The sequence below is a fragment of the Carcharodon carcharias genome, chromosome 18 (assembly GCF_017639515.1).
Source record: "Carcharodon carcharias isolate sCarCar2 chromosome 18, sCarCar2.pri, whole genome shotgun sequence".
NCBI lineage: Eukaryota > Metazoa > Chordata > Chondrichthyes > Lamniformes > Lamnidae > Carcharodon > Carcharodon carcharias.
In genome coordinates this window covers 85,522,625-85,537,654 of record NC_054484.1, presented here as the reverse complement: position 1 = coordinate 85,537,654, position 15,030 = coordinate 85,522,625, and the positions used below count along the sequence as shown (strand labels likewise).

At 42.4% G+C, this 15,030-nt stretch overlaps 1 protein-coding gene across 2 annotated transcripts in view; it reads right to left on the bottom strand.

The window, feature by feature from the left end:
* Positions 1–15,030, bottom strand: part of phex (phosphate regulating endopeptidase homolog, X-linked) — a 167,684-nt gene that overhangs the window by 89,116 nt on the left and 63,538 nt on the right. For both annotated transcript variants that reach the window (XM_041211476.1, XM_041211477.1), the window contains exons 6-7: positions 14,160–14,228; positions 5,339–5,455 (exon numbers count right to left, since the gene is read on the bottom strand). In XM_041211476.1, coding sequence (XP_041067410.1) covers positions 5,339–5,455; positions 14,160–14,228 — 186 coding nt within the window. The remainder of the gene's footprint in view (positions 1–5,338; positions 5,456–14,159; positions 14,229–15,030) is intronic.

Sequence of the window (15,030 nt, the reverse complement as noted above, 5' to 3'; positions counted from 1 at the left end):
CTTCCTGTAAGGACTTCAACCCATTCTCTCAGTTCCTTCGCCTCCGTCGCATCTGTTCTGATGATGCTACATTCAAAAACAGTTCCTCTGACATGTCCTCCTTCTTCCTTAACCGAGGTTTTCCACCCACGGTCGTTGACAGGGCCCTCAACCGTGTCCGGCCCATCTCCCGCGCATCCGCCCTCACGCCTTCTCCTCCCTCCCAGAAACATGATAGGGTCCCCCTTGTCCTCACTTATCACCCCACCAGCCTCCGCGTTCAAAGGATCATCCTCCGCCATTTCCGCCAACTCCAGCATGATGCCACCACCAAACACATCTTCCCTTCACTCCCCTTATCGGCATTCCGTAGGGATCGCTCCCTCCGGGACACCCTGGTCCACTCCTCCATCACCCCCTACTCCTCAACCCCCTCCTATGGCACCACCCCATGCCCACGCAAACGATGCAACACCTGCCCCTTCACTTCCTCTCTCCTCACCGTCCAAGGACCCAAACACTCCTTTCAAGTGGAGCAGCATTTCACTTGCATTTCCCCAACTTAGTCTACTGCATTCGTTGCTCCCAATGTGGTCTCCTCTACATTGGAGAGACCAAACGTAAACTGGGCGACCGCTTTGCAGAACACCTGCGGTCTGTCCGCAAGAATGACCCAAACCTCCCTGTCGCTTGCCATTTTAACACTCCACCCTGCTCTCTTGCCCACATGTCTGTCCTTGGCTTGCTGCATTGTTCCAGTGAAGCCCAACGCAAACTGGAGGAACAACACCTCATCTTCCGACTAGGGACTTTACAGCCTTCCGGACTGAATATTGAATTCAACAACTTTAGGTCGTGAGCTCCCTCCCCCATCCCCACCCCCTTTCTGTTTCCCCCTTCCTTTTTTTTTCCAATAAATTATAAAGATTTTCCTTTTCCCACCTATTTCCATTATATAAAAAAAAACCCCCACTAGAGCTATACCTGGAGTGCCCTACCATCCATTCTTAATTAGCACATTCGTTTAGATAATATCACCAACTTTAACTTTAACACCTATGTGTTCTATTGTACTATTGTCGTTGACATCTTTTGATGATCTGCTTCTATCACTGCTTGTTTGTCCCTACAACCACACCGCCCCCCCTCCACCTCTCTGTCTCTCTATCTCTCCGCCCCCCACACACACACCTTAAACCAGCTTATATTTCAACTCTTTCTTGGACTCGAACTCAAGTTCTGTCGAAGGGTCATGAGGACTCGAAACGTCAGCTCTTTTCTTCTCCGCCGATGCTGCCAGACCTGCTGAGTTTTTCCAGGTAATTCTGTTTTTGTTTTGGATTTCCAGCATCTGCAGTTTTTTTGTTTTTATAACAATTTTATCCTGTCCATTCTATCTATTCCCCTTATAATTTTGAACACCTCAATCAAGTCACCTCTCAGCCTTCTTTGTCCTAAGGAAAATAACCCCAACCTATCCAATTTCTCCCGTAGCTACATATGGGAACAATGGAATTTGCATTAAAAGGGGGAAACATATATAAAAGAGAATGAGGCTGTGTGTCAGGGAAAGATTTGTAAGATCTACCAGAAGTGTGAAAAGCCTCCAGTATTTGTGCATTAAGCTGCTGCTGCCTACAGAAACTGAAACTGTGAAAAACCACTTTGAATTCTACTGTCCAGGGTATTGCGTTGACTTGCCTGGATATGGTTTAAAGCTATTTTTTTTAACCATTGTCTTAACAAGGATGTAACTGGAAGCCAGGTTAATTAAGGGTTTTAGGAGTTATTATAGTCGTAATTTGTAGACTTATCTATATGCTTAAAATCTTTCCTTTTGTCAATAAAGGTTTAACTTCATTTTCTAAAAAACCTCTAAAGTCTTGGTGGACTTGTTACTATTGAATTCAGGGCACACATCGCAAAATAAAATACAAATTGCAAAACAGTTGTGACCATGTGATCAAGTTTCCCTCATGGGTTTGATCCGCCTGGCACACAGCATCTGTCACGTCATAACATCTGTGTAATATGTAACGTGTATTATGTAAAACATAATGTACATTGTGTGAAATATAACTCACTTAGCAAGCTAGGGGTGTTGTGTAACATGTAGTGTGTAATATGGGTAGCAAGCTGGCTACAGAACAGAAGAGAGAGTTGAGCTTAAAGGCAGTTACTCAGACTGGCATATGGTAGAAAGTGCTGCTCCCCAGGAGTTAAAGCTGGGACCACTGGAGTTTGCAATCTATATTCATAATTTGGACTCCAGAATCAGAAGTACAATTATGAAATTTGTAGGTGATACCCAGTTGAGGACGATACAGTAAAAACAGAGGGGAGTGCCACAATATACAGGAAGACATAAATATGTAGATTGGGTGGGTAATTAGCAAATAAACTTTAATCCAGATAAATGTAAGATGGTGTATTTTGGTAGGAGAGAAAAGACTACCACACACTCCTTGGAAAATAAGAATGTGATTGAGGAAAGACAGCAGAGGGTTCTAGAGATACAGGTACACAAATCACTGTGCTGGGATCTGAGTTAGGGATGGGTAACAAATGGGGACATGGTGGTGCAGTGGTATTGACACTGGACTAGTAGCCCAGAGGCCCAGGCTAATGCTCTGGGGACATGGGTTCAAATCCCACCACAGCAGCTGGTGGAATTTAAATTATATTATCAAACCTGGAATACAAAGCTAGTCTCAGTAATATGAAAGAATTATCTTATAAAAACCCATTTGGTTCACTAATCCCCTTTAGGGAAGGAAATCAGCTGTCCTTACCTGGTTTGGCCTACATGTGACTCCAGATCCAGAAAAATGTGACCGCCCTTTGCATGGCCTAGCAAGCCACTCAGTTCAAGGACAATGAGGGATGGGCAACAAACGCTGGCCTTGCCAGTGACACCCACATTCCATGAAAGAATTTTTTAAAAAAGCTCTGGGGTTCATTTCTCAATAAAAGACGAGGGGTAGAATTGAAAAACAGAGACGTGTTAAACTCGTACAAAACCTTGGTTAGGCCACACTTGGAGTACTGTGAACATCACTAGTCTGTGTATTATGAAAAGGAGATAGACGGTCTGGAGAGGGTGAGAAAAAGGGTTTGCTCGAATGATACCACAGCTGGGTGTATACACTTATCAGGAAAGGTGGAACAAGCTGGGGTTCCTTTCTCGATAGAATAGAGAACTCTGAGGGCTGATCTGATAGAGATCTTCAAGGTTTTGTTGGGTAGATGTGGAGAAAAAGTTTTCACTTTAGGGAGAGTCCAAAATTAAAGGTCACTAATAAATCTAATAGGGAATTTAGTAAACACTTTGCCCAGAGAGTGGTTAGGATGTGACACATGATGCTACAGGGTGTAGTCAAGGCGCATGGTATTGATGCTACATAAAGTCATGACGGAGGACGTGCAGATAGGGTTAAGTAAAGAGGGATGCAAGGAGGCTGATGTGGAACAAAGCCATCAGTGTGGACCATTTGGGCCAAAAATAGTGCTGTAGATTCAATGTGGGAGATATCACTAACAAGCGATGCATTGTATGTTAAGGTATCATGTAACATGTAGAGCGGTGGTGGGCAATCTGCTGCCCATCAGGGTCCTGAGTGCAGTCCACGAGATATTTTGTTGACCGTTGCCCACTTGCAGCATTGCCAGATTCTGCTGGTTTCCATCCACATAGCTTTGTTCCTACCAGTATTACTAAAGTGATACCCACACAAAGCAAGGGCACATGAAGTGAGGTGCGTGCTGATTGCACACAACGACGACTATGAGAGCCGTGCGCTCCCTCTTCATCCAAGCTAAACGCTGCACACGAGCAGACTTTCTCTGCTATGGGGTGCATCAAACGCAAGAAGCTCAATAGCTTGGATGGAATGAAAGTGGATGCAAACCTGAGTGCTGAATTGTGAAGGGTCCGCACATCCCTGAACCCTAACCTAAGAAAGCTTATGGAGGACAGATCAAATCAGAACTCGCACTGAGCATGATGTCAGTAAGGCAAGCATAAATATTCCTTTTGTTTTTACCACTTGAAGTTGATGACAGTTCTATTCCGATATGAATAATTAAGCATTTTCTGTAACTTGTTATGAAATATTTGGTATTTATTAAATGTATTTAATCTTATTCACAGGGCCATGGTTAGTTCACATGCCCGATTTTAATCTTGCGGCCCACTGAGATGGACAGCCCTCAAGCGACACACTCACTAGTCTAGGTTGCCCATCACTGATGTTGAGGGCAATTTTCCCTAGGTTCCTTAGGCATTACAGGATCTCCAAAATATGGGACCTTAATCTAAAATGACAGTTTGGCCCACGTTTAGCACATGAGGCCAATATCTTAGTGAAAGAGGCGAGGCCAACATTGTAGGAACAGCTGCCTGCTGGGCTGGTTCCCAGTTAAATTGCCTGTTAGCTCTCAGTGGGGCTGCACAGTATTTTGGTGGCGAGCAATAGTCCTTGTAAGCAGACCCGCACAGTGGAATTTAGTGTAACTCCCCCATTTTTAGGGAACTTTCCCATTATATTCACCGCAGTAAGCTAACAAGGTCAAGTCGCCATTTTTTACTAACACCTGGCTAAAGAAGCCATTTTGTATTCTGTGCTTTGTAATCATTCACATGTAAGAAATCAAGTATTACTGTATAATTAGTAACCAGCCAGAAACAGATAATTAAGTAAGTAGTGAGTCTCAATGTATAATTGAAGAATAAGTAATTAACCAAGTAGTTATTAAAGCTGGATAATGTTAGATGTTTGCTGCTGTAAGCACTGTCCTTGACTGCCTGGGGTAGATGCAGGAGAATGCATGAAGACTGGTCCAAATACAGATAAAAAGAGATCATGAACCATCTCATTGTCTCACTCTATGGAATAATGTACATAAATGGCCAAGTGCAATAAAATTAACCCAGCAACAACAATGACCAATTGGCCAAATACAACTGGCCTGATTCAAGATGAGGTAATGCTAATTCCAAGGTTAAAAGTGGGTTTCAGAAACCATCTTCTTGCTTTCAAGTTGGAAGATAGTCATGGAGGTACTGAGAGCTCCCAGGGGCAGGATTTTAGGGAAATCACTGTTGATGAGGGAACCTGAGGAAAATTCACACTTCTACTTGGAAAGATCGTCCAATTGAACTTATGCTAATGTGTTAAGGGTATCATATCACATGTCATGTGGAATGTACCAACTACATTTCCAATTCACACAATGGAATGTTCCTGCACCTCTATACTACTTGGTGCATTTTTTAAAACAGTATAAAATGTCTCCAAGGCACATCCAAACTACCCTGAAATGTCCACTGCCTCAGTAGATGATGCGCTGCTTTACTGACCTTTGCCAACTTAATCTCAAACTCCAGCACAGATTCCATGTCGATTCGAGCAGTGGTGGTGTTAGCTCCCAGGAGGACTGCTACATCAATCATCAGCTGCAGCAGGGCATGCCGAGACTGGAAAAAGAGAGCCATAGAGAATTGTTCGCACAAACCCACTTTGCACATTATTATGCACCATTTCCTGACAACATGGCTGCATAAACAGCGGGACCACACAGATCAAAGAGATTCTAGGTTTGAATTCTAGTCTGTCTTAGCCAGGCTCGTGTTAGGGGTGCTGCAGATTCTGAGGAAAGTTGGCCCAATACTGTTCTGATATCTTTGTGGCCTCATTCCTCCCTTTCACTGTAATCCCCTCCAGTGCTACAACCTTCTGAGATCTCTGTGTTCCTCCAATTCTGGCACTTCATTGGTGGCCAGGCCTTCAGCCACCTGGACTCAAATCCCCTCCCTCACCTTCTCAGCCTCTCTAGCTCTCTCTCTCCTCTGACTCAATCCTTAAATCCTACTTCTTTGCCTGAGCTTTTGACCGCCTGCCTGAAATAATGATGCTCCCCAGAGTTGGATTTGGGGGGCAGCCCAAAGATGCTGTGGGGAATCCCTCTCGGAGATTCCCAGGTAAAGGTTTGCACTGTAATTGCCCAGAAGTGCTAACTTCTTCTGGACAATTGTGCTGTGCTGGGAACCATCTGAAAATGCGGTTCAAATCACAAACTTCAGATGGTTCCACTGGGGTCATACCAATAACTACCCAGAAAAAGTTAGAAGAATTAAAACCTCTTCTAACGTCTGAGTAAATATTTTAAAGACCCAGACCAACCACACAGGACTACCCCACACTCCGGACACCCCCCCTCCGCCATTCAATAAGATCACGGCTGCTCTGATTGTGGTCTCAACTCCACATTCCTGCCTACCCCCGATAACCTTTCACCCCCTTGTTAGTCAATCTACCTCTGCCTTAAAAATATTCAATGACCCTGCCTCCACCACTCTCTGGGGAAGAGAGTTCCAAAGATTCACAACCTTCAGGGGAAAAATTTCTCCTCATCTCTTTCTTAAATTAGGGACGTCTTATTTATAAACAGTGTCCACTACCTCTAGACTCTCCCATGTGGGGAAACATCCTTTCAGCATCCACACTGTCAAGTCCCCTCAGGATCTTATGTTTCAATAAGATCACATCTCATTCTTCTAAACTCCAATGGATACAGGCCCAGCCTGTCCCACCTTTCCTCAGTAGATTACCACCCCCATCCCAGGAATCAGTCGAGTGAACCTTCTCTGAACTACTTCTAATGCTTTTATATCCTTTCTTAAATAAGGAGACCAAAACTGTACACAGTACTCTCGATGTGGTCACACCAACGCCCTGTACAGCTGTAGCAAAACTTCCCTACTTTAAATTCCATTCCCCTGCAATAAAAATATATATAAATACAAATACAATTGAGAACCAAGCTGAATACAGAAGGTTCAGAAGGGTTGTGAAAAAGCAAATACAAGAAACAAAGAGGGATTATGAAAAAAGACTGGCTGCTAACATCAAAGGAAATCCCAAAGTATTCTATATGCGCATCAATAGTAAAAGGAGGAGTAGGGCCGATTAGGGACCATAAAGGGGATTTACACATAGAGGCAAGAGGCGGCTGAGGTGTTAAGTGAATACTTTGCATCTGTCTTCACCTACGAGGTAGATGCTGCCCAGGCCATGGTGACAGGGGAGGAAACTCAGTCAATAGAAGGGTTATAAATTGATAAGGAGGAGATATTGGAGAAGCTGTCGGTACTTAATGTTGATAAGGCACCAGGACTGGATGAGACGCATCAAGGAAGTAAGAGTGGAAATTGCAGAGACACTGGCAATAATCTTTCAATATTCCCTGGATTCGGGGGAGGTGCCGGAGTTCTGAAGAATTGCAAACATTACCCCCTTGATCAAAAAAGGTTGTAAAGATCTGCCCTGCAATTACAGACCAGTCAGTTTAACTTTAGTGCTGGGGAAACTTCTGGAAAATATTCTAGAATAGTTTATTCTAGAAATTATTCAGGATAGAATTAGTAGTCACATGGAAAAATGTGGATTGATTCGGAAGAGTCAGCATGGATTTGTTAAAGGAAAATTGTGTCTAACTAACTTGGAGTTTTTTTGAAGTAGTAACAGAGATGGTCGATGAGGGTAAGGCCATTAGTGTGGTGTATATGGAATTCCAAAAGGTGTTTGATACAATGTTGTGTGAACAGACTTGTGAGGAAAGTTATAAGTCATAGAATAAAAGAGACGGTAGCAACATGGATACAAATTTGGCTGAGGGATAAGGAAACAGAGACTAATGGTTAATGGGTATTTTTCAGGCTGGAAGAAGGTTTGTAGTGGAGTTCCCCAGGGGCCTGACACAAAACTTTGGAGAATTGTAAACTGTGGGGAGGACTGTGTAGAACTTCAAAAGGACTTTGACACATTGGTGCAGTGGGCAGATAGGTGGCAGATGAAGTTCAATGAGGAGAAGTGTGAGGATACACTTTGATACAAAGAACATGAGAGACAGTATAAAATAAAGGATACTATTCTAAAGGGTGTGCAGGAGCAGAGAGACCTGGGTGTATATGTACATAAGTCATTACAGGTGACAGGGCAGGTAGAGAGAGCTGTTTCTAAAGCATACAGTATTCTAGGCTTCATTACTTCAGAACTCCAAGTTGGGATATTGTGTACAGTTCTGGGCGCCACACTATAGGAAGGATGTGAACACACTGGAGAGAGTGCAGAACAGATTTATGAGAATGGATCCAGGGATGAGACAAAAACAAAAATACCTGGAAAAACTCGCAGGTCTGACAGCATCTGCGGAGAGGAACACAGTTAACGTTTTGAGTCCGAATGACTCTTCATCAGAACTAAGGAAAAATAGAAAGGAGGTGAAATATAAGCTGGTTTAAGGGGGGTGGGGGGGGGGGGGTGGTATGGGACAGGTAGAGCTGGGTAGAGAGCCAGTGATAGGTGGAGATAGGCAAAAGATGTCATAGACAAAAGGACAAAGAGGTGTTGACAGTGGTGATATTATCTAAGGAATGTGCTAATGGGGACATTAAGGGTGGAAAGCAGGACGAGCAAGGGACAGATAGCCCTAGTGGGGGGTGGGGTGGGGTGGGGGGGAATCGAAATAGACTGAAAGGCAGGGATAAAACAATGGATGGAAATACATTTAAAAATAATGGAAATATGTGGGAAAAGAAAAATATATATAAATTATTGGAAAAAGGGGGATTGGAAAGGGGGTGGGGATGGAGGAGAGAGTTCATGATCTAAAGTTGTTGAACTCAATATTCAGTCTGGAAGGCTGTAAAGTGCCCAGTCAGAAGATGAGGTGCTGTTCCTCCAGTTTGCGTTGAGCTTCACTGGAACAATGCAGCAGGCCAAGGACGGACATGTGGGCATGAGAGCAGGGTGGAGTATTGAAATGGCAAGCGACAGGGAGGTCTGGGTCATGCTTGCAGACAGACCAAAGGTGATCCGCAAAGCTGTCACCCAGTCTGTGTTTGGTCTCTTCAAGGTAGAGGAGACCACATTGGGAGCAGCGAATGCAGTAGACTAAATTGAGGGAAGTGCAAGTGAAATGCTGCTTCACTTGAAAGGAGTGTTTGTTCCAGTGAAGCTCAATGCAAACTGGAGGAACAGCACCTCATCTTCCAACTAGGCACTTTACAGCCTTCTAGAATGAATATTGAGTTCAACAATTTTAGATCATGAACTCTCTCCTCCATCCCCACCCCCTTTCCGATTCCCCTTTTTCCAATAATTTATATATATTTTTCTTTTCCCACATATTTCCATTATTTTTAATTGTATTTCCATCCATTGTTTTATCTTTGCCTTTTAGCCTATTTCGATTCCACCGCCCCTGCACCCCCCCCATCCCACCCCCACTAGGGCTATCTTTCCCTTGCTTGTCCTGCTTTCCACTCTTAATGTCACCATTAGCACATTTCTTAGCTAATATCACCACCGTCAACACCCCTTTGTCCTTCTGTCTATGACATCTTTTGGCAATCTCCACCTATCACTGGCCCTCTACCCAGCTCTACCTGTCCCACACCCCCCACAACCCCCTTAAACCAGCTTATATTTCACCTCCTTTCTATTTTTCCTTAGTTCTGATGAAGAGTCATTCGGACTCGGAACGTTAACTGTATCCCTCTCCGCAGATGCTGTCAGACCTGCTGAGTTTTTCCAGGTATTTTTGTTTTTGTTCTAGATTTCCAGCATCTGCAGTATTTTGCTTTTATCTCAGGGATAAGACACTTCAGTTATGAGGAAAGATTGAAGTTGGGACTGTTTTCCTTGGAGAAAAGGCTAAGAGGAGACTTGATAGAAGTTTTCAAAATCATGGGGGTCTGGATAGAGGAGATAGGGAGAAATTGTTCCTGCTCATAAATGGATCGAGAACCAGAGGGTACTGTTTTAAAGTGTTTCACAAAAGGAGCAAATGCGAGGTGAGAAAAAAACTTTTTCACACAATAAGTAGTTAGGTTTTGGAATGCACTGTCTGGAAGTGTGTGGAGGTAGGTTCAACTGAGGCATTCAAGAGGGCATTGGATGATTATTTAAATAGAAACAATGTGCAGGGTTATGGGGAAAAGGCAGGAAATTGGCACTAAGTTAAAATGCTCAGAGAGCCGGTGCAGACATGATGGACCGAATGGCCTCCTCCTACACCATAACAGTTCTGTGATTCTGTGAAACAACAACATTCCATTTGCCTTCCTAATCACTTGCTGCATCTGCATATTAACCTTTTCTGATTCATGTACCAGGACACCCAGATCCCTCTGTACTTCAGAGTTCTGCAATCTCTCTCCATTTAAATAATATTCTGCTTTTCTATTCTTCCTGCTAAAGTGGGCAAGCTCACATTTTCTCACATTATACCCCATCTGCCAAATTTTTTGCCCTCTCATTCAGAGGTGCTGTATAAAAAGGTCATTATTATGAAATTGAACTTAAAAACTCTGGTCATTTATGGATTAACACCGGTAAAGATTGGCCTTGAAGGCTGTCATTAAAAACCCCACAAGTTCATGAATGCTTTTCAGGGAAGGGAGCCTGCCATCCTTACCCAGTATGGGGCCTACGTGTGACTCCAGCCTTTTCTTTACATTGTTCAATACCTTCACTGCTGAGTAAATCTCTAAGCTTCTGAGATGGTATGTTTCACACACGTACAGCTCTCTGTGGGGACTTTCCTTTTAACTATTTGAACTGGCAGCTTTTGTCCCCACCCTGTGAATTTCCTTCTGTATTTTGAACACTTCAGTAAGTTCAGCCCTTCGCCTCCTCAACAATGGCTCAGTTGGTAGCACTTTCACCTCCAGGCCAGGTCAAGTCCCAATCCAGGCTGAGAATCCAGTGCAGTACTGAAGAAGTGCTGTGCTGCCAGAGGCGCTGACTTTCCGTTGAGATGTTAAACTGAGGCCCTGTCTGCCCTCAGCTGGGTTTAATAAGATCTCATGGCACTATGTCGAAGGAGAGCAGGAGAGAGTTACCCTCAGTGTCCTGGCCAATATTCATCCCTCAGCCAATATTACAAGGGCAAGTTATTTAGTCATGGTCACATTGCTGTCTGTGGGAGCTTACTGTGTGCAAATTGGCTGCTGTGTTTCCGATATTATAACACTTCAAAATGAGTGCAGCACTCCTTCAAAATGACTAATTCATTGACAGCAAAGCACTTTGGGACACTCTGTGGTCATGAAAGGCATAATGTAAATGTAAGTCTTTATTTCTTTTTTACTTTAAATAGTTGAGATACCATAAATGATGCCACTCCTCTCTTGTGAGTACATTTTTTCACATGGCTATAGATGAATGGATGTATATGCAGATTTTGATTTACAAAGGAAATATTTGGGTTCATTCTGGATGGAGGGATGGATGCATATGTTTTGATTTTAGAGTTAATATTAAGGAGGATACTAACAAACGATCGGGTTGACAAAAGAGACAACAGAATTTCAGAGGTAGCCATTCTTCCATGATATTCAATTGATTAGAATTTCCAAAATTAAAGATTAAAAAGAACATGCATTTATTTAGCACCATTCACATCCTCTGGACATCCCAAAGTTCCTCACAACCAATGAAATACTTTTGAAGTGTAGTCACTGGTGTGGTGGTGTAGGAAAAGCAGCAAACCAATTTGTGCACAGCAAGCTCCCACAAACAGCACAAGATAAACGACCGAATCATCTGTTTAAGGTGTTGATTCAGGGATAAGTATTGACCAGGATACCATCAGAACTCCCTTGCTCTTCTTCAGATAATGCATGGGATCTTTTACATCCACCTGAGAGGGCCTTGGTTCAATGTCTCAGCTGAAAGACTGCAACTCTGGCAGTGCAGCACTCCCTCAGCACTGCACTGGAGTGTCAGCCTAGGATTTGTGCTCAAATCTCTGGAGTTGAGCTTAAATACACTTGCCTCTGATTTAAATGTGCCTCAGATAATACATGTTGTTCAAAAAAGGGTGTAAAGATAAACCCAGCACCTCCAGGCCAGGTAGTGGAGAAACCTTTAGAAATGATAAACAAAATATGCTGGCCTAGCTAGCGACGCTCACATCCCATGAACGAATGAAAGCAGAGTAAGCTTATTCACAATTTAAGTGCAATGCAGAAATTTCAAAGTGCTGGAATTAGATGGCAGTTACAGCACAGAAATAGTTCCTTCAGCCCAACTGGTCTATGCCAAGTGTCCATCTCCCAGACCAGCCTCCATTTCACCCCATCAATATATCCTTCTATTCCTTTCTCTTTCATGTGTTTATCTAGCTTCCCCTTAAAAGAGTCTATACTATTCACCTCAGCCACTCCCTGTGGTACTGATTTTCCACATTCTCACCACTCTGGGTAAAGAGATTTCTCCTGAATCCCCTATTGGATTACTGGTGACAATTTATTGTCCCTAGTTCTTCTATCCCACAAATGGAAACATATTCTCCAAGGGCAGAAATTCCCCCACTGGCAAGGGAAGCATTTGATGCCCATCCTTAATTGCCCTTAAAGAGGGCAGTTAAGAGTTAACCACATTGCTGTGGATCGGGAGTCACATGTAGGACAGACTGGGTAAGGATGGCAGATTTCCTTCCCTAAAGGTCATTAATGAACTAGATGGGTTTTTACAACAATTGATGATAGTTTCATGGTCACCATTACTGAGACTAGTTTTATATTCCAGATTGATTTATTATATCCATGGTGGGATATAAACCCATGACCCCAGAGCATTAGCCTGGACCTCTAGATTACTAGTCCCTGCCTCTGTATTTGCTTAAACACTGTTACATCTCCAACTTTTTCAGTTCCAAAGAAAAGTCACCAATATGAAGTGTTAAATTTGTTGATCTCCCCAGTGAAGCTGCCTGGCCTGCTGAGTATTTCCAGAATTTCTGTTTTTATTTCCGATTTCCAGCATCTGCGGTATTTTGCTTTTGATAAAGGTAAGCCTTCTTACCGAGCTCTTACTGGCATACAACATCATAATTATCACTAAACAACCTTTTTGGCCCTGAAAAGCTAATTTTAAAAGTTTGACATCTCATTCCCCCAGGAAAATAAAATGTTAAAAATTGACAATTTTTTAAAAACGGTAATTGGAACGTGATTTATTTTCCCTGCTTTGCTGTCTGTCAGAAGTCTTCAATCTAATTGGCTGACCAGCCCACCTGCTGCCTACTCTGTTGCTGGACACCGCAGATCCCCAGAAGAAATTGCCAAGTTCAAACTGATGTTGGAAAAGAGAATGTCTATGCTCTAGAGCCTACTAAAACCTTGTGTGCAACTTTTCTTGAGGTCAGTAGCGGACACCATCCCTTTGTCACTGACAGCAAAATCCAGGCTAACATGTTTTCAGTTTCTAGATATTTTCCAGTTACATCTTTGAGTGAGGGTGTCATTATCTTTCCTGCCACCAACATTAAGCTAATTTTTCCTTTGTTTTGTTCTATTTCCTTTGTTAGTTCCAGGAATCACATCAGCTTGTCAATCTCTTATTAATTATAGTGTTATGGTTTAAGGTCAATTACATTGTTAAACAGATGATGGATAATGCAACACCTATAAATGGGGATAGCTGGGACACTGGTGGGGGAATAGTGTTGGCTATGAACTAAGTCAATAAACTCTCTCCAGCAAAAAAGGTGCCGTGTCTTAGTTTTAACTTCACAAACTGGCGTGAATCCAGTTAACACAGCTGTCCAACTATTCTCTGGTACAGTTTTCTTTTCCAATTTAAAAAAATAATAATTATAAGGGTGCTGCTGGTTATCTTTTCCCTAACATTTTTTGATATGCACGCATGCAATCCATCTGGACCAGGGCTTTCACTCTCTGCAAGTTTGACTAGTTCATTAACTGCTTCCCTCCCCACTTTCTATCTTAACTGCATTTATAGCTTTTTGATCTCTTCTAATGTTTTGCCCACTAGGTTAATCTCGTTGGTAAATACCACTGTAATCATTCAACATTTGTGCTATTTTTCTGTCATTATCTGTGAATTTATCTTTAGTTGTACGATCCCCATTCTGTTTTCTTTTATTATTTGTGTCTTCAGAATACTTCACTGTTTATTTTTACATTCCTTCATAATTTAATTTGCGATCTCTGCTTTCTTAATCGTTTTTATGAATTCTTTTCTAACCTTTTCATCTTCCCTTTTATCATCCTCCCCTTAAGTTAGAAGCAGTTAACTCTCCATTCAATGACTTAACACACAACATAAATTATTCTTTCAGTACGGCAGCAGAGACGAAGTGAGACTCACCCTTTGTGCCTCAGTGCTGTTAGTCAGGTAGTCTTCCTGAGATGGCAGAAACACCGATACTTGATCCAGCTGTTTGTAAGTAATGAGACACAATGAATAAAGCTGGACTGCAGCACCTGGGTGATAAGTCGATGTGTTTAAAGACACCAATAGAGGCAGCTCTGGTCATTCACAAACACAAAAATCATTGCGACATTTTAAATGCAGTTCCAATTAATTCCATAATGGTTAATGGGTATTGGGCGTAGCCTCGCCTCACCAATAACACTCTGGTCTCTGAGTCAAAAGCAGACAATTTGTAAAATCCCACAAATAGTGAAGTGATACTGACCAGATAGTCTGACTTTCAGTGATATTGGTTCAGGATAAATAGGCTGTGTTTATTTGTGCTGCAACACTAGGGGGGGAACTTGCTGCACAAGCTCTGTTGCAGTCTCTGTCAGCTTCAGAGCATCAGCTGGCAGCTTTAAAACAAACAAGTTGGCTTGACACAGACTAACAATGAGGTTCAATTTACCCATATTTAGGTCTGTGCTGTGCTTAACCAATTGCAAGTTCTTGTACCTAGCCCACCTTTCATTTAATAACTGTAAAACACGCTTCTGATGATTCAGCGAATGGAGAAGATATAAAAATCAGGAAATTTCAGTAAATGAGATTCTCAATTTCTGATGTAGAGAATTGAGTGTAATATTTAGATTAAAAGCATTTTTTGGTTAAAAAAAATTTTTTTAAACATTTTGACTAAAATATTTAGGAAAAAATTCATTACCCAATCTGGTATTCAGAACAATGACTCTGGGATTAAGAATCTCATCATACATCAATTGAGCTACCTGGGCTGTGCAGAAACTCCCTGCACTAAGCCTCA